Here is a 27,434-nt window from a genome sequence, read left to right on the forward strand (position 1 = left end):
TCCTCCACCTTATCATTCAGCCTATTTCCAGTCTGCTATAAGAGCAAGGGTAATAAGGGGGCTTTAAGCCCCTTCCATGTCATCTAGAGACACCATTTGAAAACATATACTACAATAATCTATCTTTTAGATTGTCTCTTGTGAGGTATATGAATATTAAATTTTTATATAAAAAAATAAATGAAAGCTCATAAAATGCGTGCATAAGAGACGGGTTGAGCTCTAAAATTGACTTTTGTGCTTTGTTTCTCGTGCTGGAGGCGTCTCTTAGATAAGAGCTAATGACACTCTCTCACCTCGTTTCTCTTTCATCTACATAGAATTGTTGCTGATATGAATTGACTAATAAACTCTTATTGCACCTGCTCTAATACCGGCTCTTAGGGCACACGATTACATCCGTACTGTGCAATCCTAGCTGGGAAAAAACCATACGGGGTAACTCTTGACTTGGACTTTGTTTAGATGTATAAAGTTTAGGCTGTAAAGCACTGTAGCACTTTCGTTTGTATTTAGTAATTATTATTCCGTCATGGATTAACTAGACTTAAAAGATTCGTCTCGCAAATTATAGATAAACTGTGTAATTAGTTATTTTATTTAGCTGCATTTTATATTTCATGTATGCGTTCAAATTCGATATGATGGAGAATTTTGTAAAATTTTAGAATTTTGAAGACATTTAAACAGGCTTGAGCCGCACCCGCACATGATCGTCACTGGGCCCGGGGCCCCTGCACATAAATCCGGCAGATGGGACCAGTGCCCGTGCCATGAACCCGTCGCTGCCTGCCGGCCATCAACCACTGACCACTGCATTAAAACCCTACGGGACGGACGAGGCGTCACTGACGTGTGGGTTCTGTGCCCACGCTGACCCCAAGCGGAACCCCACGTCGTCTCCACGACACTCCCTCTGCCTGCCTCGTACACCACCCAGGCAGGGCCGAAAGCGAAAAGCCCCTTTTGCTCTCGCTCTCTCTCCCAGTCTCCCACCAGAGACGAAACCCGGAGACCGGCGCGGCGCGGAGCGGAGCCGAATCGAATCCCTCCACTCCCCCGGAAGAGGCTCCATGGGACTGAGATCCCTGCTGCTGGTTCTCCTGCTCCACATTGCCGCCGCCGCCCTGCGGTCCGATGCGGCCGCCTTCGCCTCGCCCACCACAGGTGTGTGTCCTCCGGGTCCTCCGCTCTCGCGCCTCTCCCTCCTCCTCCTCCGCTGGCTTCTTCTGACCCGCCGCTTGGCCCCGCTCCCCGGGGGGCGTGGGCGTTGGTTGGTTGCAGGCAGCATCGTGAAGCAGCTCTCGTCGGTGGTCAACTGGCCGCGGGGCGCCGCCGCCCCGCACGGGGGGCCCAAGCCGCCCGCCCACGCCCCGTACGCCGGTGAGTTGCCCGCGCCCGGCCGCGGGGGTTTCGCTTCCCTGGGGATTGGTTAGCGGGGGGTTTTGTGCCAGGATACCAATGTTGCCATGCCAACCGTGCGACGCGATGCTGTTGCTTGCTTGCTCTGCTGCTGTTGCCTGTTCAACGGCGCCGCTCGCGTAGCTGCAACTCGTAGCAAGTGCTTGCCTGCGAAAGCGGAAGACCAAAGGGGAACGAATTGGCAGTATAAGAGACGGGATGGGAGAAACTTTTTTTCTGAAATAAAAAGAGTAAATCAGAACCTCGTCGATTGGTTAAAAAGCTTATTATGCTGTTCAGGAGAAATGAGCAGTGTACTTGCACAGTGACGCGACCTGGGCTCGCCTACATGTTCTAAACAGGCCTTTCGCAGTTCCTAAAATCAAGGGGGTTCCAAGTAGTTCTCATTGTTTTAGTGACTAAGCTCTGCTTAGCTTCAGTTTAACTAGCAGTCTATTTCTTACCTGACCGCTATGCACAAACATACCTCCCACTCCCACACAAGTTCAAATGGATGCTGAAGTTCAGTCCTCCCATTTCTGGAATGATGCTAGCCGGTTCTAGATCCCAGCCGGTCGAATTGATTTCGTTTGCGGCCTAAGGCACTGAATATGGGTTACGACAATCGGTGATATTTATGTCCTTGTTTTTATCTCTTTGTCATGCTGTTTGGGCTGTTTTCCGCAGATGGGCATGTGGGTGTGGCGCTGCAGTTTGAGAGCGGCTACTTTGTTGAGACGCTTGTCGAGGGTGACAAGCTTGGTGTCACGCCGCACACCATCAGGGTGTCTCCTGTTGAGGGTGGGGAGCTACTTGCGGTAGACTCTGCTCACAGCAACATTGTGCGAATAACTCCTCCGCTGTCTGAGTGTATGTTTCACTTCCCACCACCTCTGATTGGTGTTTGCTTCATTCTTTTGTACATTTTTTTTATTTATCACACTGTAGTTTATATGGGGCTCATGTGGTATGTTTCCACTTTTTGGTGGATAGTGGCCATAATGGCACAATGCACACTTGACATGATTATATGTTAGGGAAGTTTTAAATAACAAACTACCAAATACTGGTCTTCAGGCAGATTTACTAGACATACCAATTCTAATATCCATGCATGCTAATATTTTGCAAACTTTCTTTTTAATTACAAAGGGATACTCTTTCACTAGCAGTGCTTGAATAGCTGATATTTCTATATGTAATATTACGCTATTCTTATGGCTCAATGCACTTTATTAAAACTTGATTTTGGTCACATGTCTATTTTCATTCATACAGTAATAACTTTTTGGTGGATAGTGTCCATAATGCACAATGCACACTTGACATGATTATATGTTAGGGAAGTTTTAAATAACAAACTAACAAATACTGGTCTTCAGGTAGATTTGTTAGACATACCAATTCTATTATCCACGTGTGCTAATATTTTGCAATCTTTCTTTTTAATTAGTCTTTTAATAGCAGTGCTTGAATAACTGATATTTCTATATGTAATATTACGCTATTCTTAAGGCTCAACGCACCTTATTGAAACCTGATTTGGGTCACATGACTATTTTCATACAGTAATAATTGGAATTCTTGTATTGAGTTAATTAAGATTATGCATGTGTGGAGAAATGCTGTGGAGAGAGAGAAAGGAAAATAGAGAGAACTGTGCTTAAAAAAGTATCATTAAACATAAGTCCATCAGTGTGGACTGATAATAGGATATCTGCAGATAGCAGGGGAAGACTTGTTGCTGGTTCTTTCCAGGGCCATTCTGGTCACATAGATGGTAAACCAAGTGATGCCCGATTCAAGCGCCCCACAGGCGTTGCTGTTGATGATATGGGAAATGTCTATGTTGCTGACACTTCAAATTTGGCGATTCGAAAGATTGGGGAATCAGGTGATCAGTAGTTAGTTAGATATGTGATTCATGCATTAGTTATGTCAACAATTAGTGAATGAAATTTCTGTGCAGGAGTGACCACCATTGCTGGTGGAAAATCAAATATCCCAGGTTATAGGGATGGCCCCAGTGAAGATGCAAAGTTCTCTACTGATTTTGATGTGGTGTATGTGAAGAAAATGTGCTCTCTTCTGGTTATTGACCGCGGAAATGCAGCCCTCAGGAAAATTGCCCTTCCGCAAGAAGATTGCACTTATCAGGATTCCTCGCTCCTATCTTCAGGTTCATTCTCTTTCACTGTTTGTTGTGAAGTACATGTCGATGTTTTAGATAAGAAAAAAGGTAACTATCCCACTTGTCTTGTTCTTGAGGTGACGAAGTCCTTTAAGAAAGGGCCATTCCAAGATGGTTAGTTGAAAAACAAGAGTAGTAAAAATATGCAGTTGTGTTGACACCTTTTGGTGGTTACGTGCAAAAAAATTTACATGTCACCATAATTTAAATGTTAAAAAACCACTTTGAACCATGTCATATTCTTTAAAGACAAAAGTAAAAAGAGATTTCTGGTAGTGCCTATGTGTCGTATAGCATGAGGGAGAAGAATGATATTTGCAATTTGGCATTATTGTCTTCTACTTTTCCCTTTGTTTCTTTAATTTGAAATCAGATGATGTAAAGCTATCTTTTCGTACCCTAACTTGATTACTAAACCTAGTCCTGGTGGATTAAGTTTAGGGAATCAGGGATAACATGTCTGGCATAGTCAAAATGCTGACTGAAAGATATTTGATGGCATATATGGAACTTTTTCTAAGAATGATTTGAAATGTTTTATGTGAAGTTCTTTTTAGAGATATAGTTATTCACCTTTTTAAATTCTCTGAACCACTTTAACTTGTTATGATGTAGATGCAATCTCACTTTCTCACCCTTTAAGAAGAACATAGATGAGATGATCACTTTCTCTCTCTTTCAGAGTAGCATTGATGACATGATTACTTTCTCATCCTTCTAGAAGAACGTGTGAAACCTTTCTTTCCATCCACATATGTTCTAAATAGTATCAAAGTGGCCATAGGCGCACATTTCTGATGAACTGATACAGGGGATAGAATATCGTGTATCCGTTAAGTATCACATACGGATACGTATGTGGATACTGGTTTTGCAGTACTTGATGCGTGTCGATGGTTGGCAGTGAGAGATTTCGGTGGTGGTTGCCCTTGCATTTGCATTCTGACATTCAGAGCTAGGACATGCTGTTTAGTGGGGCTAAGTGGGCCAGGAACGAAAGGACAGCCCAATAGCAAGTTGTATGATACAGTTTGTGGTATATTAGTCAATTATTAGCACTTTAGCAGTTTTGATATGTTATTTCATATATAATTACAACAACAACAACAACATAGCCTTTTTTCCCAAGCAAGTTGGGGTAGGCTAGAGATGAAACCCGAAAGAAATAAGTTCAAGGTTCAGTCACATTGATAGCTAGTCTCCAAGCGCTCCTATCCAAAGCTATCTCTTTAGAGATGTTCCAATCCTTAAGGTCTCTCTTAACCGACCCATCCCACGTGTCTGTTTCTTTAGGTATCCATGTGTCCGACACGTATCTTATCTGATACCTGTACCAATATCAACATGGGAACGTATCTAGTGAAAACCACAACCTTCGTGAAAACTTGGGCAAACCACGGCAAAAAAGTTTTCTAAATTCACCAAAAAAATCATACATGTAGATGATATGATGATACACAACTTTGTAAAATATCTTATTCAAACTCAATTTCGTTTGTGAGATATAAAAATAACAAATTTCTAACAAATCATTTGGACAGCTTTCTGGCTTGAAATTTGTTATTTTTATATCTCACAAACGAAGTCGGGTTTGGACAAGATATTTTACAAGATTGTGTATCATCATATCATCTACATGTGTGATTTTTTGTGTGAATTTAAATGACTTTTTTGCCGTGGTTTGTACGGGTTTTCACGAAGTTGTAGTTTCCACCAGATATGTTCCCTATCAACATAGGCTTATTTTGATTTTAACACTAAAAGTTATAGTGAGTTGTAACTTGGGATGATAGGAGATCCCCATATTCATGTATCTTACATGTTGAGATTTGCATGCAAAAATCCTTACTTCTTAGTCTGGGTCCTTAATAGGTCTTCTCAAGAATTAGTGTTGTTATTTCCGGATACTATACATGTAGCTAGCTGACTGAGTCTGACCTTTGGCACCACTCACCTACCTTAACTGTGATAATCCAAATTGTGATTTTTTATTAGTTTCATGATAATTATATCTGGCAAATGTATCAATATGTTGATGGCTAGTAATTTACTTGTTGATGTTCTTGATATACTGTTTGCAAACTTCAGTTCCGTACATGATCATTGGTACTGTTTGTTTACACAGATATCATATTGGTAATTGGTGCTGTTTTGGCCGGATATATCTTTTCTGGTTTCCAACATGGGTTTGGATTTTCAAGCTCCGAGAAGGTAGTAGTTTGTTTATGCTGTGGCTCTATATTGTCTGTTTAACATAGATTTTTCCACTCGAGATGCATATTTGTGATCTCATTGAAGTGTGGCTTCAAAGTGTTCGTGATCATGCTTAAATAGCATCCTGTTTTTTCTCAGTATGTAATTGACTGAAGTTGAAAATATCTGCCGCTCTGTTCTCTGCAATCTGAACTTTTGAATTGCTGCTTACGTGGTAGTTTGTCTGTTTATTCCAATCCAGGTGGAGGCACTGGAAACCGAGCAACACGAGAGCAGCACAATTGGGAAGCCACCTCTGGTTGTGGAGAGCCTGAAAGAGGAACCAGGAGCTGGGTGGCCATCCTTTGGGACGCTTATCTCTGATCTCTTGAAACTTGCTATTGAAGGAGTGGGGAAGCTACTTCTCAGCGTCGTCCCTCAACGGCTGCAGCATGGGAAGAGGAACCTCACTCCACTCAAAGACAGGCTCGTGATGCCCGAGGACAGACATGAGACTGCGATAGCGCAGAAGCTCAGCAGCACGCCAATGAGGCCCGAGACGCTCCACGCTCCTACCGCTGCAAGCGAGGTGGCACCAAAGGCTCAGAAGAGCATCAAGCCATCCAAGTTCAGGGACTCCACCCTGTCAAGCAAGCACAGGTCCTCCAAGAGGCAGGAGTACGCCGACTTCTACGGCGCCTCCGAGTCCGCCGCGGTGAGCGCCAAGGTCCCGAAGGACCGGCTCCGCCACCGCCACAGGGAGAAGAGCGGGGAGGTCGCCTACGGGACCGTGCACCCCGAGCTGAAGCCGGCGGAGGCGAAGCCCGCGGATTACAGCGACTCCAAGTACGATCACTACGTCAGGAGCAAGTACACCGCCGAGAGCGGGTACAGGTACTGATCACTGACGGTGGCCGGCCTCTTCGTCGTCCTTGCCGGCGCGATGGAATCTTTTTACCGGCGTGTACCTGGCAATGTTGTATTGTGAAACCTCCACAGGTGCAAAGCGAAGCACAAAGCTGCTGCTGCTTATGCTGGTTGGTGGCCCATGAGATTTGGCAACGGGCAAGTAGTCTCCTAGTAGTTAGGTGGGTGGGAACCTATGCCGACTGGCATCCGGTTTTGGGGTACCCAGATGTGATCTTGGCAGAGAGCGACATGTAACCTAGCAGTAGTTTTGATTTGATCTTGAGATCGTGAGTCAGTGACCTGGAGCTCGTGTCGGCGACGACTCGTGATAGCAGGTGGTAAGATAACCCCCTGCCGAATCAGTGAATCACAAGGTGCCGCGCTGCTGTCATCCCAGCCGTTGCTGTTGCGCTGTGCCCTTGCTGTACCTGAAAGCGAGGGTCTGGCCCAGTTCCGCTCGAGACCGTCCAGAACCCGACGCCGAGAGAGGAGGCGCCGCGTTGAACGTCGTGTCCTTGTGCCGTCTCTGTTCTGCATCCTTCCACGGCTGGCGTGCCAGCCGAACTTTGGTGTTTGGTCGCATCGGTCGCATGTGAGTTCGCGACGGGAGGAGAATACTAGGCGAGCAGGCGTGGCAAAGCGACGGAGCCGGAGCTCCTTTTGGGGAACTCCGATGTCGCGAGCGGTAGCAGTCAAAGGGTGTGCTCTTTTTTTGGAGGGGTCCAATGCGTAGGAGTAGGCTGGACCGATCGCCGACGGATGAGCATGAGCTGGTCGCGACCCGACCGATGTGCAGGTCGTTACGTAGACCGGCCTAGCCTATCACGACTCGTATAGCGACGGGAAACAGTGGATGGCATCATGCAGCTGGAAGCCTCTCTCGGGAGCTGGGACTGGAACCTTCCCAAAACCGGTGGTCCTCTCCTCTCTAAAGTTGTGCAAGGGAAAAGCTATCACTCACCTGAGTGATTTGAGCCATCTCTCGAATTTTTCTCTCTCCAAATCCTCCCTTTCTTCTCCAACTCTGGCGAGCAACTCCGGCGAGGTTAGGGTTCGGGTTAGGGTTCCGGGTTGCTGGGGGGCGCTGCTCACCACCGGCCTTAGAAGGAGGGACGGCGGCGGCAGGCCGGCCCGGCAGTGGTGGTGGGAGCGGGGGCGGCGAGGCCGGCGGCGGTGGCGCCGCCGGCCCGGGTGGCGGAGGACGGCAGTTGGGCGGTGTCGGGGCGGGGGCGCGGCTGTGGGAGGAGGCGGCGGCGGGAGGGGCTTGCGTGGCGGCCGGCGCGGGCGCGCTAGGGCCGCGCCGGGGGGTGGCGGCGGGGTTGAGCGGCGGGCTAGGCGGCATGGAAGGGAAGGAGAAGGGAGGTAGAAGATGAAGGAGAGCCCTTGAATTTTAATCCAATGGTCCAAAAAATTGAGTGAGGAGAGCCCCCAAATCACTCAAGTGAGGGATAGACACTCCCAAGTTGCAAAGGTGTTGGCGATGCATGCACGACCGACGTCCAGTGGTCTCCGACGGCCCATTCCTCTTTTAGAAGAGCGCGAGAAGTGTTGCTCGCATGCAATGTTCTAACAGCCTGAGCGCAGCCGAACGGCTGGTGAACCAGCTGCTTGAATCCCCTACCGCACACGCACGGACGGCTGATCAGATGGGGGCTGGCTGTCTGCGCTGGGGCTCTTGCTGGACCAGCCAGCCATCCAGCGCCAGCCACTTCAGGGCAGCCGAACAGGCTGTAAATAGCTGGCTAAACTATCACTATAGCCGGCTATAGCTGCTAGGAAAGAGCATCCGCTATGGCATTTATCCCGTTATATCCTGCTATAGCTCAGTTATAGTCCGGCTAAACGCCTTAGCCCGCTATTTAAAACATTGCTCGCATGTTGCAGGCCTCTAAGGTCTGTTTGGCAGGGTTCAGACTCCTCCAAAAACGGCTCCGGCTCCTCTGGTGGAGCAGCTTCTCTGGTGGAGCTGGAGCTGTTTTCTAAAATATTTGGCAAAACAGCTCACTTGTTGGAGTGGTGTTGTAAAATGTCTAAATTGTCCTTCTCTACATTTTTCTTCTACTCTTTTCTCTTTCTTTTCTTTTTTTTTCTCCTCTCCATTTCTTTTTCTTTCTTTTTTTCCCTCCTCTCTTATCCATTCGCCCACCGTCCCCATGGAGCTGGAGGGAGCTACGTTTTCGCGGCTCCTCCTCATCTGTGTAAGCCGCAAGGGGCTCCGGCGGGGGCTCCAGACCTGGAGTAGGTGCCAAAACGACTGTTTGGAAGGGCCCGGCCGGAGCCGGTCGGAGCCGCTCGTGGAGCCCTTCGAAACACGGCCTTAGTCTTTCGTCCGAGCTTCAGCATCGCTCGCACTGCTCGCGTGACCCATGTTAGGACTGGCAGCTCGGTGAAGCATTCCGTCCCCCTTCTCCTCCCTGCTGTGCGTTGCGCTCAAAGTCAAGAACACGGGTTGGTGCCCGGGCAGTGGCGCGCACAAAGGCGCGGCTGCATCCCGTGTCGTCTCGGCATGTGCCGGCGACGCTCGGGTCGCGGGGGTAGGCATGGTGCGTTGCATCTCCATGGTGGACCAGGCACGATTTGGAAAATGGGAGATCGCCGTGGCGGCGGCGCGTTTCACACCGCGCGCGCGCTCATGGCGCGCCGCCACCCCCCCCCCCCCCTCCCCGCCGTCAGTCGGCCGGAGCACAACACGACGAGGCTGTTGCGCTGGACAGGGCCAGCCAGCCGTGGTACGTATAGGGACAAAACTAAAGGGCTGATGAGTGATGCGTGTTATTTTGGTTGGCCTCGTAGTTGACAGCTCGTGGTTTTTTGGTTTCGTCCGCCGGATTGGAGGAACTTTGGAGGGTCACTCGGCCGGTCGGTCGGTCCGTCCTAGGTGTGCACATCGAACTGATTTTCATCAGTCACGTTTGTGTTTGTTAAAAGCGGAGAAGCACGCTAGCATATAAGACGGACAAACATCATCTATCATGCTACTAAATATCAGCAGTATTCAAACATCATCTATCATGCTACTAAATATCAGCAGTATTTTATATTGGAATTAGTCCCACATTAATTGTGGGGGAGAGTTGAACCAACTTTTTTTTGAAGAGTTGAACCAACTTTTTTTTTGAAGAGTTGAACCAATTTAAAAAGGGAAGTCTCTCACCTCTTGGGTCAGCTTTTGGGGTGTAGCAAGATTTATTCCGGGTATGCGCCCGGTGGGCCAACTCTCTTGGTTTTGGGCTGACACTTAGTCTGCGTGCTCGTGTGTTGAACCAACTTAAAAGTGGGGTAGGGGTGGTGGGGTGGGGGATGGGGGTTTGAACCAACTTAAAAATAGGGGGAGTCTGGTTTTGGACTGACATTTTAGGTTAACTTAGATCTATGACTGTTGGTAGCAAAGGTGCAGTAGACAACGCAAAAGAAAAACATCAAGTCAAATTATTTAACGCGGAAATCGTTTTCGTGTGAATTGTACAAATTTGCCGTGTGGATTAGGAAGTTGGATCTGCGTCGAATGAACAAACACCGAGGAAAGTGTTATCAAAAGAACAAGCTTATGATGAGGTGCGAGGAAAATGAGGAGGCAAGAAGATTACAAGCACAAGCAGCCACCCCCATTTCCACGACAAGACAAAACGCTAACAGCAGATAGACGCGCCAGACGAGCTAGTTAAAACCCAAAAGGACGGGGAGGGGCGGCCCGGCCATGATCCCGAGTCACACTCAGCTCACACCTACACTCATGACCCTCACTCTCGTAGTCCATGATTGACACGGCCCGGCCACTCGGCAACGGCAACGGCAACGGCAACCCAGAATCTGATGACACGGGCAGCTTGAGGAGCGCAAGGCTCGTGGCTGAACCCATTTAATCGGGTCATCATCCATTGATCCATCTAATTAAAAGAGAATAACTCCGGTAGTTTTTGAGATGTGTCTTGAATATGTCGAGGATGACACACCTCACTAAGCACAACTTGAGAACACCATCACATACAAGCATATCCATACATAGAAGTCTCTTACATAAATAGATTCAAACGACTACATTACAAGTTCAGAGTTTTGCAGCGAAAATATTTAATTATGTCTCTACGGATACAACCCAGAAGAGAACACTATATGGAGATAGTGCTCTACTTCAACCACCGGCCTTCAGCTCTCATCCGCTCCACCGTCCACGGGGTAGAAGTACCCAAAGACGGGCTCCTGCTAAGGCTCACCTGTATCAACTTAACGACAGCACCATCAGTACAAAGGGTACTCCGCAGGGCTTATCCAACAAAGGGTATAAAATCCGACTATCAAGGAGGATGCATTTGGCTAGTAGCAAGAAAATTGGCAAGGTAATTAATTTTGCATGGAAGCATTTGATAAAGTTATGATAAGCAAAAGACTTCTATCCTATTAGCAATACACCAATCAAATTGCATAAAGTAAAGATGATCATCATGTGAGCAAGTCCAATCTTTCATGAACTTCAGTCGGTAACTCTACACCCGAAGTCAAAGTACAAGAGCTTGCTCCTTAACCATAGAGCCCGGCTATCGCAATAGATGAAAAACCCTGCAGGGGTGTACAGCTTTTCCCACACGAGGCGCAAGCCTAACGCCCATACCCTTGGCCTAGGATAAGGGTTGAATCATGCCCTCAACCTTTCGCATACCCACACTCGACTATGAACGAACGGTCGGAATGGTTAGATGCACCGCACAACGGCCGATCACACCTCAACCAACCCGCACCGAATCCGGTCAAGGCAAAGTGTGACTTATGGTACTTGGCTTGCCATTCCCATAATTTGGTATGTGGTCCGTACACATAAGTGCTCAAGTATCAAAGCGATGGGGTCACGGCCCTTAATCAACCCAAGCAAACACTAAGCCAAGTGAGCTCCATCTCACTTGACACTACCATTCATGCTCAAGTCCGCATCATATTACAAGTGGTTCAACTTTTAAGAATTAAGCAAGCAATCTATTACTTGCGGGTGGTGGTGACCTTGCCACCTCCCGACTTCTACCGGAACTAAGCATGAATAAGCAATTAAATCGGGGCGCCTACACAAGCATACTAACCTAAAAGGATTTATTCTAAACCAAGGAAGCTAATGCATAAAATAGGAGTTAAGCGAACATTTATACTGTAGACTTATGCACAATAAAGACGCATATATTTTAATTGATCCAAAACAGGGTAAAAAGATGTTTAGGTGCCTGCCTTGGTTCACCAAAGAAGTGTTGTCGATGATGGACTCCGGCTCGGTCTCAACCTCCACTTGAGTTGACGCTTCGGTCTCTACACGAGTGCAATGGTACTTGATAAATAAATATGCCATGAATGAGTTGCAAATGACATGAGATGACAAATTAATTATTCAGATAATTAATTTAACTGTCTTGGGGTAAAAAAAATTTTAATTGATTCTTGACATCATAATGAAGCTAACAAAATTTATTTCACATTATTCTGAGCCATATACAATTTTATATAAATTATACAAGATGAGACATGCAAATGCATCAAAACAGAAAAGCTGATTGGGCTGTTACTGCATAGTGTTACAGTAACCACGGACAGTCCGCACTTGAGGCCTGGACGGTCCGCCGATGAAATTCGAGACGGGTTCCAGAAAAGGTTTGGTTCTGTGTAATTGTCAAAAAATATACTGCAGACCGTCCGGTACTATACGGTGGACCGTCCACCGTACAAAGGCAGATTGAGTTCCAGAAACACACTGTTTCTGAGTGGAATCTGGAAATGAACTACGGACCGTCTGCGGGTGAAGGGCAGACCGTCCGGCGTTCAACGGACTGGAAAACAACTTTCTGCGATGTTTCTGGTGGTTTCGATGTGCAAGTGGCGGACCGTCCGCCGGGTTCGAGCGGACCGTCCGCAAGAACCCAGGGATGCACCGGCGAGGCCGCTGGCGACAAGTCCGGCCACGACTTTGGTCGGGGTTTGTTCCTAAAGGCTTCTAGGAGTGTCTAGGACTCATTCCAAGGGATGGATTTGATAGGAATCGATATTTGGAAGCTCTAGACCAACAATGATGAAGAAATCCAAAATAAAACCCTAGAACTCAAACCCTAGAGAAGGGAGGATGATTCGGGAAGGAAGAGAGCTCACCGGAGATGGCTAGGGCTCCGGTGAGGTGCCACAAGCTGGAGTAAAGCGGCCTTGGGGAAGCTTGAGCTCGGGCTTGACCTTGTTCTTGAAGTAGAGGATGAAGAACTTGAGGACACTTGGGGGAAACTTCGATCCCGGGGGAAGAAGATGATGGCTAGGCGGTGGAGCTCGGCGACGGCGACCTTCGGCGAAGGTCCGGCAAGGGTGGAGGCTCCAAATGGGGGAGGAGCTATGGGGGCTCCCCCAGGGCGCCTAGGAAAGGAGAGGGGTCGGGTTGGGGAAGAAATGGATAAGGAGAGAGAAGAGAGGAGGCTCTGTTCGGGATAAAGATGAGTTGGACGAGCAGGGGCAGACTGACCGCCCATAACTCGCGGACAGTCCGCGAGAGCGGGCTGTTACAGATTCTCCCCCCTTGGGAAAATCTCATCCCGAGATTTTGGCTAGGTTTGGGATGACGCATTTTTCCAGCAGAAAGGATAATACATGAGCAATTAGAACATAGAACCTTAAAGAAATTCATTTACCCACAAAAAGATTTGGATAGGAATTTTTAAGCCGATCTTCTAACTCCCAAGTGGCTTCACGCTTGGAGAGGTGACTCCATTGAACCTTCACAAATTTGATGACTTTATTTCTAATTTTCCTCTCGTCCCAGTCGAGAATTGTAATAGGATGCTCCTTGTAAGAGAGATTGGGTTGGATATCCAATTCTTCAATATTAGCCATTTCAATTGGAATCCGAAGGTACTTTTTTAATTGAGACACATGAAACACATCATGGATGGATGATAAAGATGGAGGAGCTCCAGTTGATAAGCCATTGCCCCACGCTTTGCGAGGATCTGAAATAGACCAATATAGCGAGGAGCAAGCTTGCCCTTTTCTTGAAATCTTTGAGTGCCCTTAAATGGACTAACTTTGAGATAAACATGATCACCAACTTGAAATTCCAAAGGGCGTCTCCTTCGATAGGTGACATCCGAATACTTGCTTGATAGCTATTATTATAGGAAAACTCAGCAAAAGTCAAATAAGTTTCCCAATCCTTCCCATAAATAATGACACAAGCTCTCAACATATCTTCAAGAATTTGATTGACCCTTTCGGTTTGCCCACCAGTTTGAGGATGATAAGCAGTGCCAAAAGAGAGATTCGTGCCCATTGCATCATGAAGACTTTTCCAAAATTGAGCAGTGAATTGAGGACCTCTATCGGAGACAATGGATTTTGGAACTCTATGAAGACATACAATTTTGGTGAGATATAACTCTGCATATTTTTTCACTGCATAGTTGGCCTTAACCGGAAGAAAATGAGCAGATTTTGTGAGTCAATCAACAATAACCCAAATGGAGTTATAACCATGAGAAGTACGAGGCAAGCCAGTGATGAAATCCATAGAGATATCTTCCCACTTCCAAGAGGGTATAGGGAGGGGTTGAAGAGTTCCAACTGGTTTGAGATGTTCGACCTTCACTCTTTGGCAAACATCACATTTGGTCACATAGCGAGCCACTTCCCTTTTCATGCGAGTCCACCAAAAATTCTTCATCAAATCTTGATACATTTTGTTGCTTCCAGGATAGATGGAGAATTGAGATTCATGAGCTTCATCAAGAATTTTCTTTCTAAGCTCAAGATTTTTGGGAACCACAAGTCGTTTTCCAAACCATAAGATTCCTTCATCATCAAGCTTGAAACACTTCATCTTGTCCTCTAACATCCTAGCCCTTATCTTGATCATGCCTGGATCTTTCCCTTGAGCTTCTTTAATTTCCTTTATAAGATCAGAGGTGACAACCAGAGAAGCAAGCGAGCCATGCTCAACCATAGAAAGATTGAGCTTTCGAAAATCTTCACAAAGGGTGTTAACTCCGAGATGGGCACGAAAGCAATGGCATTGTGCCTTGCGGCTTAAGGCATCGGCGACCACATTAGCCTTGCCAGGATGGTAATGAACTTATAATTTGTAATCCTTGATTAGCTCGAGCCATCTTTTTTGCCTCATATTGAGCTCTGCTTGAGTGAAGATGTATTTGAGGCTTTTATGATCAGTATTTATATTACAAGTCTTTCCAAGGAGATAGTGACGCCAAATTTTGAAAGCATGCACAACAGCGGCAAGCTCAAAATCATGGGTAGGATAATTTTCTTCATGGCGCCTCAATTGTTGGGATGCATAGGCAATAACTCGGTCTTCTTGCAAAAGGACACACCCAAGTCCAATTCTTGATTCATCACAACAAACATCAAAATTCTTCGTAATATCCGGTTGAGCAAGAACAGAAGCAGTTGTAAGCTTGGTCTTAAGAGTTTGGAAAGCTCTTTCACATGCATCGGTCCACTTGAAGGGAACATCCTTCTTCAGTAATTCAGTCAGGGGCTTGGAAATCTTGAAGAAATTTTCAATAAACCTACGATAATAACCAGCAAGTCCAAGAAAACCTCTCACCTCCTTGACATTTTGAGGTTGCGCCCAATTGAGCACATCTTCCACTTTGCTAGGATCAACCTCAATACCATTCTCAGATAAAACATGTCCAAGAAAAGATATTTTTTTTGAGCCAGAATTCGCCTTACTAAACTTAGCATAGAGGCAATGATCACAAAGTCTTTGAAGAATGATGCGGAGATGCTCAGCATGCTCTTCCTCAGTTTTAGAGAAAATAAGAATATCATCAATGAAAATGATCACAAAGACATCAAGTTCCTTAAAGAAGATAGAATTCATTAGATACATAAAGTAAGCTGGGGCATTCATCAATCCAAAAGACATAATAGTATATTCATAAAGTCCATATCTAGTAGAGAAGGCAGTCTTTGGAATATCTTCTTCACGAATTTTGATTTGATGATAACCCAAGCGAAGATCAATCTTAGAAAAGAATTTAGCTCCAACTAATTGATAAAAAAGGATATCAATTCTAGGAAGAGGATTGTAACACCCTGTGTTAATCGTACTCGCTAACCACGTGTTTAATCGCTAATCGTGTTCCAACTGCGTCATTAGCGCTAATCGCGTTCGCATAGTAAACATCTGCTTAGCGATGTTCGATCTCGTTTTTGTCACTGATCCGAGCTTCAAATCAACTTTCGCCCAAAACAAAAGTTGTAGCTCTTATCATTCTCTACAACTTCTATTTTGGCCAAATTTCACATTCCAATGTAAAATTTGGAGTTTTGGATGGTCAAAGTTAGCTGAAAACCACTCAATCTCGGTCAACGGTGACTCCTCTGTTTTTGCTCAGTTCACCGTCGGCCATCGACGTTGGCGTCGCCACGCGTCGGACGTCGGCGAACCTCGCCCGCCGCGCTCGCGTGCCCGTCCTTATCCTCTCTCCCAAAGCCGTGTCCGTTTTCCCCTTTCTTTCTCCTTCCTCGCGCGTGGGTCGAGCTGAGCCGAGCACTGACCTGAGCCGCCGCCGGCGACCGCCCCGGCCGTTCCTCGCCGCTCCGCTCGATTTCCTCGCGCCCCAAGCTGAGTAACCTCGCCCTCCACCTTCTCCATCCATCCACAAGTTTGATTTCGCCGTTCCCCGGCCGAATCGACCTCCGGAACCCCGGCCGCCATCACCGAGCCCGCCGAACTTCGCCCTCGCCGTCGAACTCCCCTCTCCGGCCTCCTTCCGCTCAAATCGAGTCGCCGGTGAGCTTCTCCGCGCTCTCCTCTCTCTTCCCAACCCCATCCCCGCTTGAATCCCGCACCGCCGGAGCCGGAGCGCCGTCGCGCCGCCGCGGAAGCCCTGCTGCGCCACCGGCGCACGCCGCGCGCCGCCCTCACGCGAGCCTGCTCGCCACCGCCGCGCGCCCCGAGGCCTCCGAGCCTCCCTTGCCGTCGCGCCGCCCCATCCCGCGGCCCTCCTGCCCCGCCACGGCCGGAACAGCGCCGCCACCGCGCGCCGCCGCAAGCCGCCGCCCCTGCCTTTGCGCGCCGCCATTGCCCTACTCCGCCTCGTGCCTGCGCGGGCCGCAGCTGCGCTGGCCCCTGCGCGTGGCCCGCCCGCGCCGCCCGGGCTGGCCACCCGGCCCCTCCCCGGCCGCCGAACGCGCGCCAAGCACGCCGCCGGTGCGCGGCCGGAGCAGAGCAGGGGAGCTTTTCCCTTTTCTTTCCCCTCTGTGCCACCGCCAAGTGGGGCCCGCGGTTCAGTGTGAGAGAGGGGGGGGGATTAAGGGTAGTTTTGGTGTTTCTTTATTGTGTATTTTGGCTGTTATTTCATAAAGGCATAATAAATCACAGGAAAATCCTAAAAATGCAAACCAAATTTTGTTAGGTTTCTAAAATCAAGATCTTCAATATAAAAATACTCTTGCAAGGGAATTGTCACTTTTGCCCCTGCTAAATTTAGGGTTTGCGTTTAAGCTAGATTATTTTGTATCGGTTGTTCTGTTTGTCTAAAAATCCTAAAAATTTTGTGGTAACCTACTCTTTGCATGTGTAATCCACTGTAAAAATTTCAGGTGCTGGTGTTGTGCACTTTTGTGTAGATCTATTTAGGTTTCGTTTCCTTGCTAGGGTTAATTAAGTACTTCCGTTTAGCCGTAAAGGTTGGGAAAAATTTGTATGGCATGCTTTATCAAAATCATGTTGTTTTGGATAAATTTTTATTGCTAGATCACCCTGTAATTCAAATCTTTGCTTTTATTTGGCTTCTAGCAGCACCCTTCTTTTAATTATGGTTGTTAACTATTGTTTCATGTATGTGTAACCCTAGCAAGGCAAGCCTCTGTTTTAATTCATGCTGCTCTAGGCAAGTCTAGTAGTCGTGTTTTAGAAGAAAACACTTCAGGCTAAATGTTTGAGCTTTGGTTTCGCATCATAAACACTCATGCATTGCACTGTGTTCTAATTGTTGCATGGCATATCTTTATTCGTGTAGACGCCACGAACGAAGCTGCCTACGAGCCGATCGCCGAGCCAATCCAGGAGCCGCAGGCGGGAGAGCAGCAGGAAGACGCAGTCGAGCACGCTCCTGAAGAAATCGCTAACCCCGCTGACCTGCAAGGCAAGCCCCGGAGCATAACCCTTAACTTCAGTATTCAATGTTTATTTATATAATTATTGTACATTTACGTTCTAGGAGTTGATTGGAACCGTAGATGCATGATCCCTAGGTTTCCTCAGTTACTCCACTAGTGTGCAGGTCGTTAGTATTGCAATGCTTAATTAGGGCTCGGTAGAAGTCGAGTGATTCCTGTCACTCGCGAGCTATAGGTCCTGGTTACTTATGGAAAAGTGGTTTGAGAATGAATCTGTGAGGAAAGAAAAATGGAGACCGGGCGGAGAGGAATTGGATTATGGATATGGAATGTTTGGAAAGTGGACCTCCGCCTGTGTCGATTGAGGACCGTTCCGTTGTTGGCAGTGCTGATCGAGGATTGAACAGTACTAACCACATACCGGAAGTAGGAGGTAGTCGAAACCGGTAAGCTGTGTACCACATTACAGCGGTGATTTGAATTCCGCCATGCTACGCTGGGCGTGGGAGTTGGCGGGTGTTGGATAGGATGCCGCCTCCGGGTTCTCCGGGAGTTCACTGCGAGGGGCCCATCACCTGGGTTTTAGCAGGCGTAGTTCAGATGCCGTGGTAATGTGGAAACAGTTGACGCGCGTGGCCCGACAGGGCTTACATGTGTCGTGTGAGTTAGGTCCACCTTGCAAGGTTAAATCGGATCGATTCGCCGTGACTCGCGGTTATGAGAGCCTTGATCTCTTTGTCACATCGTAGTAAGAAAGTGGAATGAAAACGGATTGGAAAAGACTGGTCTGGAAGTTACTAAAAGATAATCTGTTCCACCATGTGTGTCTTAGATGAATAGGCGAACTTAGTAATACTTGGTATACTAAATGGAGCTAAATTATTGAAAGTAAGGATTCACTTCTAGCAGCTTTTCAGCAAAAGAACTCCAGAACCAAAAAGCCTTGCATGTCTAGGTAATGGGCTAAGTATACCCAGAGTCGGGTAAGCCTTGCTGAGTATTAGCATACTCAGGATTTGGTTGTAACCCTTCTGAGCAGGTGGTATTCCGGAAGTCTTCAAGGAAATTAGTGCGTCCTGGAGTGGTCAGCCTCTTCCTCCAGGTTGGACGGTCGAGTGGGTTCCGTCTTCTCCGTGAAGTGAAGGCAGGTGAGCCTCACATCAGTGGGCAAGGTGTGAAGTTCATCTTTTGGTCATTGACGTTGTTTACCGTGCGTTATTTTGAAGCTTGTTTCAAACTTTTTGTATTTTTTTTTTCCGCTGCGTGTGAACTCTGTTTAAGAAAGGTAACTCTGGCTTGTAAAATTATTGTAAATTAATTTGGCTACTTTTGTTTAACTCTGGTTGTAAGTTAAGTTTGAAAACTTTTGTTGCTTGTAATCCCTTGTGCTCGTCTTTTGGCGAGAGTTCCTGTGCAATCGATCCTGGTTAAAGCAGGCAGTCTGAGAGTACTGGTAAAGTGCAGTATCGGAGGAGTAAGTTTAATGGTTATTTAGTGCACTTGATCGGTATTATTTGGACTGTCCTGTGACAAGGATATTTATTCTTCACTGTCACTGCATTCAAAGGTCGATAATCCACCACCATACGTAAGGTCTTATCCTTCTTCTCAACAAATAAGGCCGGGCATCCCTATGGTGAGGTGCTTAGGCGAATGAAATCTTTCTTAAGTAATATATCCAATTGCTTCTTCAATTCCACCAATTCATACGAAGACATTCTATATGAAAGGGCCGTGATGTCGCCTAGAGGGGGGTGAATAGGCGCACCTACAAATTTTCACTCAAATGCAGCGGATAAAATTATCTGTCTGCCAAACCGGAAACTTCCGGGTTTCAAATACGGAACTTCCGGATTTGGGCTGGACAGTAGGTGAACTCGGAACTTCCGGGTTTGTCAATCCGGAACTTCCGAGTTCACTCAGAACAGAGTGAACACAATAAGAGTAGTACTCATAAATGAATGTAAATTCAAACCCCAATTATAGAGTCTGCTCAAAGAAGTTCCTTGAGCAGGTTCACGCAGATCCTGCACATACGAAACAACACTATCTCCAAGACACAAGTGTCTAATGGAGAGCTCCTCAAATCCACAAAACAAATGTAAATGCAATGAACACAAGGATTTGTTTTACCGAAGTTCAGATTCACCCCGTGCACCCACGTGTGAATTCTAGTCTCCGTTGAGGAAGCTTATATCGACCCCAAGGTCAAGCTATTTCCTCCTTCCACTATATGACCATGCGCCCTTGTGACACAAGATCGGTGCTGCAACAAACTTGCCGCTGCTCATCACAATCCTTGGGAGCTAGCCGGCGACGCCTAGCCGTCTAGGAGGCTTCACCTCCAAGAGTAACAAATGCGAATCACACAAATCACGGCTAATCTCAAGTGCTCAAGGTTTGTTGTGCTCTCTAGTGCTCTCAAACATTCACTCTCTCAACCCAACTCAAGGATATATACTAAACACACAATCTCACAAAGAGAGGTGGGAAGAGCTCAACTATGGCTACCAAGCTTCTTGGGACGACCAGCAATCAACATAATAGAGCCTTGAACAGCAGCCCACCAAGGAGGGGGCTAAGGGGTATAAATAGCCGGTCCCAACAAAATTAGCCGTTATGTGACAGTTAGAACACGGAACTTCCAGATTCTACAACCCGGAACCTCCGGGTTTTCAAACCAACTAGCCGTCAGTACCACGTGTGCCAAATTCGGAACTTCCAGATTCCAAATCCAGAACTTCCGGATTTGCCCTGGCAGCAATGTTAAAATGTGTACGTGAGGCTTTTGTGTCTCTCTCAACTCACATGGGTTACTTGAGCACTGAGACTAAACCAAAGGCCATTGTAATGCATCCCTCTTGATAGTATGGCATACCTAAACTCAAGATCAAAGATAAATTACATTTCAACTTCTTGAGCTTCTCTTTTTCATCCTATGCCGTGTGTTGATCAATCACAATCTGAGGTGTGCATCCAACTTGGCTTCTTTTCTTTGAGCACATCTTCCTTGAGCTAGTGACCTTGAACCTTTATTCTTGAATGAAATCCACTTCTAGTTCAAGTCACCGTCTTCACAACAAGATTCTAGAAAGATTGATACTTGCCAACATGAATACCACACATGACAAAGATTCTTCAAGTGGAACCCAAGGAACGTTTCGTCACCCTAGCATTGGTTTCTCGGCACAACCACAATTGCCCTTCTCCAAGCTTAGTACCTAGAAACCCATTCCCGAATTCCAACTCTTCATCCTTACATCACATATAGCTTCATGTAGGCTTGTATCACATTTAACTTACAATGAAATCCATTTTGATCATGCCGTAATTTCTTCAGTACTTTGTGGGCATCAACATCTTCATTCTTTGAGCATACCCGCTTTGAGCTAGTGACTTTGAATCTTTGATTTGCATAGGAGTGAAATCCAACTTGATTCACAAGTCACTTTCTTTACTTGAATAATGACACTCTTCAACATAGAGCTCTCCATGACTCTAGGATCTCTGGCCTTTGACTCGTATCGGTTTCTTTGCTCCCCCCCAAGCCGTCGCTTGCGTAGCCTCTTGAAACACGCCTCTCGATCATCTACCTTTATCCTAGCCGTCCATCTTGAACTCATATTGATTTGTGTCATGCATGAAATCTTCATTGTCAGTTTGAATTCTCAATTCAATCTTATATGCAAGATTTCCAATTTTAGACATCATATATGCATCAACTCATGTCTCATTCTCTTTTGTCTTGCTTGCTTCTTTAGTTAATAACCATTTATTACATGTGACAAGATCTTCCATATTTGAGATTATGCATAAGCATATCACATCTCATTCACAAAACCTTTACTTGTCACTTTAAATCCCATTTTAAACTGAAACAAACCTTCTCATATTAGAGCTTTTATATCAACCATGAATACCTTGCTCTATTTTTCTTTTCTTGTTTTGCTTGTCACATACACATTTTACCAATGGGATAAACACACTTGCTTGCAACACATGAGCCATCTCATTGAGTACCCATTACTTAATTAAATACCTACTCATGATCTCATGCAAATAAGTTAGTCCTTTAATCGTGTTGTCAATCAATACTCCAAAACCCACTAGGGGCCTAGATGTTCTTTTAATCTCCCCCTTTTTGGTGATTGATGACAACACCGATTAAAGCTTACAAAAAGATATAATCAATTGAAGTTTTGAATTTTCAGATTTAGTAGTAGCTCTCCCTTACAATATGCATTGAATGGAATTCAATCAATTTGGCCTCAAATGCCCTTTTGCACATATTTACAAGAAAAACAAAGAGCTCCCCTTAAATCTTAGCATCCGTGGAGTGCAGAACAAATGTGTGATCAAATAATACGTGATGCATATGACAGATATCTCACACAAAAGTAAGATAAAAGAAGCAGGTCAGTTCTGTCAGCCCAAACCCGGAACCTCCGGGTTCCAAATCCGGAACTTCCGGATTTTCCAGGCAAAACTGGCCTAAAAACAACAAAACATCATTTCATCACCTTTTATCACACTAACAAGCATCACATATTAGTTTAAAGCATCTAAACATGGTTCACCACACAATATCACACAATACAATTTGTTCTCAAGTCCTCATGAGCTAAAACGAATTTATTACATGGCATGTGGCATCCCACACCCAAATCCGGAACTTCCGGATTTGGAAACCCGGAACCTCCGGGTTTGCCTGACCAGAAACACTGTAATCTGAGTAGAAGCTTTAATCTTTAATAATCTCTCCCCCTTTGTCATCTATCACCAAGAAGGGCCTGAGGGGAGTCTTTCTAGGGCTTCTACTACTGATCTTCATCCTCGCCGTCTTGTCTTCCATCTTGCCCACTCGAACCTTGGCCGGCATCACCAACATGTTGGTCAAACATCCAAGCACCAAAAGCATCGAACCCTTAAGATGGAGGTGGTGGTGGAAACTGAGGAGCCTGAGGCATGAAAGGAGCGGTCGAGGGGTCAACAACAGTAGGGTTAACATAGGACGTGGTGCCGCTACCATAGAGCTGCCCCCAATAATCTTCTTGCTGATAGCTAGCATTCATTTGCTCCATAGTTTCAGGCTCACTTTGCTGTCCTTCTGAGCCAATGGGTGAGGGAGGATCATTGGGCAACATGGCTTCTTGCAATTTCTTTAGCCTCAAAGTGTCTTTCTTCCTCCTTTCCCTCTCCTTGTGCACCACATTATTTGTGGACTTGCACATCCCAAAAATCATGTTGAACATCTTTCTAATTGGAGAGGGAGGCTTTTCCCAATTTTGAGATCTAGAGCCACCACGCCTAGAATAGGAGCGAGTAGGGGCATGTGGTGCACTAGGAGCATGTGTAGGAGCATGTGGGGCTGTATCACCATCACCAGGAGCTGTAGCTTGCTCTCTAGATGCAATAATTTCAGCAAGAGTGGGTCCGGGGTGTGAGTCTATCTTGACATCAACAGGAGGATGTTTGTAATCACACTCAAATCTTTTGTTGGTCTTTTGATCAATCATGAACATGAGATAAGAGCCCGTGCGTGCACGTTGAGAACTACCACCATAGGAAGATGGGGCAGCCCTCTTGCGGTTGTCTTCCTCAAGTGCATTCATATCATGCTCGGACTTAATTGCCTTGTTTACCATGTGATTGAAATCATTAAAATCATGAGCAAAGAGATGTCTCTTTAGCTTCAAGGATAATCCATTCATAAATTGGTACTACTTCTTCTCATCAGTGGAGACACCATCCTTAGCATATTGAGCAAGATAGTTGAAGGCATTGGCATACTCTTGCACGGATCTATTCCCTTGAGTCAATTTGAGAAATTCTTCCCTCTTGATAGCAACAATACTAGCAGGAATATGATGAGCTCTAAAAACTCGGCAGAATTCATCCCAAGTGATTTGTTGACCTTGAGCAATTTGAGCCTTGTAACTCTTCCACCATACTCCCGCTGCATCACGGAGTTGATGAGCCGCGAAAGCAACTTTCTCTTGATCATCACATGGAAATAGTCCAAGTTTTTCCTCAATGGCACTAAGCCAAAAATCAGCATTCAATGGCTCCTTTGACCCTTGAAAGATGGGAGGTTCAGTAGCAAGAAAAGCGGGATAGCCACGGCGTGGATTACCACTTCCACCACCGCCACCTTGGTTGGCCATGTTTTGCACTAGAGTCTGCAGGATTTGATTTTGAGTTTGGCGACCATCCTCCGACTTTCTAAGAAGCTCCACAATAGCTGGGTGCAAGGGAGGAGGTTGAGGCAACTGCTCATTACCGGCGCCCAACCCCACTGGCGCATTAGGATCATCCATCCTACCACCAACCACAAATGAGATTAGCAACAAGTGGGAAAGAAAATTGATAGGACATAGTCGTACAAAAATTACACAATAATGTAATATCAACCACAATTGTGTGAGAAGATGATGTTGGATTGGAAGTTGATAAAGATCTTAGATAGATGGCATCTAGGGAGATTAAACAACAAGAATTGACATAGATGAATATAGAGACACATAATGCTTGAAATGCATGCATGTAAGAATAAAATATGATGACATGACACCACCTACAAGAACCGCCATAATTTAATTCATCTTATATGCAGCCCACAAGACAAGACAAGCTCTATCCATCCTTAGAAAATTTAAAATTTTAATAGTACTAATTTTTAGTGAACCCAACATATGTCTAATGTACCTCACAACAAGTTTTAGTGAGAAAAACATTTATAGAATGCTAAACCTGCTCTGATGCCACGCTGTGAGGAACCACCCAAGTTAAACCCATTTAATCGGGTCATCATCCATTGATCCACCCAATTAAAGGAGAATAACCCCGGTAGTCCTTGAGATGCGTCTTGAACATGCCCAGGATGACACACCTCACTAAGCACAACTTGAGAACACCATCACATACAAGCATATCCATACATAGAAGTCTCTTACATAAATAGATTCAAGCGACTACATTACAAGTTCAGAGTTTTGCAGCAAAAATATTTAATTATGTCTCTACGGATACAATCCAGAAGAGAACACTATATGGAGATAGTGCTCTACTTCAACCACCGGCCTTTAGCTCTCATCCGCTCCACCGTCCACAGGGTAGAAGTACCCAAAGACTGGCTCCTGCTGAGGCTCACCTGCATCAACTTAATGGCAGCACCGTGAGTACAAAGGGTTCTCCGCAGGGCTTATCCAACAAGGGTATAAAACCCGACTCTCAAGGAAGATGCATTTGGCTAGTAGCAAGAAAATTGGCACGGTAATTAATTTTGCATGAAAGCATTTGATAAAGTTATGATAAGCAAAAGACTTCTATCCTATTAGCAATATACCAATTAAATTGCATAAAGTAAAGATGATCATCATGTGAGCAAGTCCAATCTTCCATGAACTTCAGTCGGTAACTCTACACCCGAAGTCAAAGTACAAGAGCTTGCTCCTTAACCATGGAGCCCGGCTATCGCAATAGATGAAAAACCCTGCAGGGGTGTACAACTTTTCCCACACGAGGTGCAAGCCCAACGCCCATACCCTTGGCCTAGGATAAGGGTTGAATCATGCCCTCAACCTTTCGCATACCCACACTCGACTATGAATGAACGGTCGAAATGGTTAGATGCACCGCACAACAGCCGATCACACCTCAACCAACCCGCACCGAATCCGGTCAAGGCAAAGTGTGACTTATGGTACTTCGCTTGCCATTCCCATAATTTGGTATGTGGTCCGTACGCATAAGTGCTCAAGTATCAATGTGATGGGGTCACGGGCCTTAATCAACCCAAGCAAACACTAAGCCAAGTGAGCTCCATCTCACTTGACCCTACCATTCATGCTCAAGTCCGCATCATATTACAAGTGGTTCAACTTTTAAGAATTAAGCAAGCAACCTATTACTTGCAGGTGGTGGTGACCTTGCCACCTCCCGACTTCTACTGGAACTAAGCATACTCACCTAAAAGGATTTATTCTAAACCAAGGAAGGTAATGCATAAAATAGTAGCTAAGCGAACATTTATTCTAAACCAAGGAAGGTAATGCATAAAATAGCAAGCAACTCATATATTTTAATTGATCCAAAATAGGGTAAAAAGATGCTTAGGTGCCTGCCTTGGTTCACCAAAGAAGTGTTGACGATGACAGACTCCGGCTCGGTCTCAACCTCCACTTGAGTTGGTGCTTCAGTCTCTACACGAGTGCAATGATACTTGATAAATAAATATACCATGAATGAGTTGCAAATGACATGAGATGAAAAATTTATTATTCAGATAATTAATTTAATTGTCTTGGGGTAAAACAAAATTTTAATTGATTGTTGACATCATAATGAACCTAACAAAATTTATTTCACATTATTCTGAGCCATATACAATTTTATATGAATTATACAAGATGAGACATGCAAATGCATCAAAACAGAAAAACTGATTGGGCTGTTACTGCACAGTGCTACAGTAACCACGGACAGTCTGCACTTGAGGCCCGGACGGTCCGCCGATGAAATTCGAGATGGGTTCCAAAAAATGTTTGTTTATGTGTAATTGTCAAAAAAATGTACCGCGGACCGTCTGGTTCTGTACCGCGGACCATCCGCCGTACAAAGGCAGATTGGGTTCCAGAAACACACCGTTTCTGAGTGGGATTTGGAAATGAACTGCAGACCATCTGCGGGTGAAGGGCGGACCGTCCGCCATTCAACAGACTGGAAAACAACTATCTGCGATGTTTCTGGTGGTTTCGATGTGCAAGTGGCGGACCGCCCGCCGGGTTCGAGCGGACCGTCCGTAAGAACTCAGGGATGCACCGGCGAGGCCGCTGGCGACAAGTCCGGCCATGACTTTGGTCGGGGTTTGTTCCTAAAGGCTTCTAGGAGTGTCTAGGACTTATTCCAAGGGATGGATTTGATAGGAATCGATATTTGGAAGCTCTGGACCAACAATGGTGAAGAAATCCAAAATAAAACCCTATAGAAGAAAGGATGATTCGGGAAGGAAGAGAGCTCACCGGCGATGGCTAGGGCTCCGGTGAGGTGCCACAAGCTGGAGTAGAGCGGCCTTGGGGAAGCTTGAGCTCGGGCTTGACCTTGTTCTTGAAGTAGAGGATGAAGAACTTGAGGACACTTGGGGGAAACTTCGATCCCGGGGGAAGAAGATGATGGCTAGGCGGTGGAGCTCGGCGACGGCGACCTTCGGCGAAGGTCCGGCAAGGGTGGAGGCTCCAAATGGGGGAGGAGCTATGGGGGCTCCCCCAGGGCGCCTAGGAAAGGAGAGGGGTCGGGTTGGGGAAGAAATGGATAAGGAGAGAGAAGAGAGGAGGCTCTGTTCGGGATAAAGATGAGTTGGACGAGCAGGGGCATACTGTCCGCCCATAACTCGCAGACAGTCCACGAGAGCGGGCTGTTACACTCCCCTTGTCGCGTGCCGTCATCGTCGCTGCTCCGGCGTCCTGCGGCAGCTCAGCCATGCTATGCTTACGCGCACACGGCATTTGCTCGCCGTGCGTTGTATGAATTGTATCCATCCCGGATGCAGAAGCATGCAGAGTTTGTTGGCGTTTCCTTCTATTGGACGGCGACAGAAGCTTATGAATAATAAAGGATTGCAGTAGGAGCCTTTTTTTGCGCCTAA

The 27,434-nt window shown here is 46.1% G+C and overlaps 1 protein-coding gene and 1 long non-coding RNA gene across 3 annotated transcripts; one reads left to right on the plus strand and one right to left on the minus strand.

Moving 5' to 3' along the window:
- Positions 1–945: 945 nt before the first annotated feature.
- LOC120655198 lies at positions 946–6,999 on the plus strand. 2 transcript variants are annotated; one of them, XM_039932947.1, is made up of 7 exons: positions 946–1,167; positions 1,285–1,383; positions 2,089–2,271; positions 3,125–3,295; positions 3,371–3,580; positions 5,718–5,803; positions 6,048–6,999. In XM_039932947.1, the coding sequence occupies exons 1-7, from the start codon at positions 1,074–1,076 to the stop codon at positions 6,684–6,686; spliced, it is 1,482 nt and encodes a 493-aa protein (XP_039788881.1). In that variant the 5' UTR covers positions 946–1,073; the 3' UTR covers positions 6,687–6,999. The 2 variants fall into 2 exon arrangements, with proteins under 2 accessions (XP_039788881.1, XP_039788882.1); XM_039932948.1 differs by lacking the exon at positions 1,285–1,383 and having other exon boundaries at positions 947–1,167.
- A 3,694-nt stretch (positions 7,000–10,693) lies between these two features.
- LOC120655199 lies at positions 10,694–26,984 on the minus strand. Its single transcript, XR_005667368.1, has 2 exons — positions 26,812–26,984; positions 10,694–10,908 (listed from the first exon to the last, which is right to left on the minus strand). It is a non-coding gene; the product is annotated as an uncharacterized LOC120655199 (long non-coding RNA).
- Between the last annotated feature and the right edge of the window lie 450 nt (positions 26,985–27,434).

The sequence above is a fragment of the Panicum virgatum genome, chromosome 1N (assembly GCF_016808335.1).
Source record: "Panicum virgatum strain AP13 chromosome 1N, P.virgatum_v5, whole genome shotgun sequence".
Taxonomy (NCBI): Eukaryota; Viridiplantae; Streptophyta; class Magnoliopsida; order Poales; family Poaceae; genus Panicum; species Panicum virgatum.

Excerpts from the sequence above, each read along its gene's own strand:
- LOC120655198 (XM_039932947.1), top strand. The coding sequence starts at position 1,074 with ATGGGACTGAGATCCCTGCTGCTGGTTCTCCTGCTCCACATTGCCGCC. Across the intron at positions 1,168-1,284 it reads CTTCGCCTCGCCCACCACAG|GCAGCATCGTGAAGCAGCTC; the intron begins GTGTGTGTCCTC and ends GGTTGGTTGCAG. Across the intron at positions 3,581-5,717 it reads TTCCTCGCTCCTATCTTCAG|ATATCATATTGGTAATTGGT; the intron begins GTTCATTCTCTT and ends TTGTTTACACAG.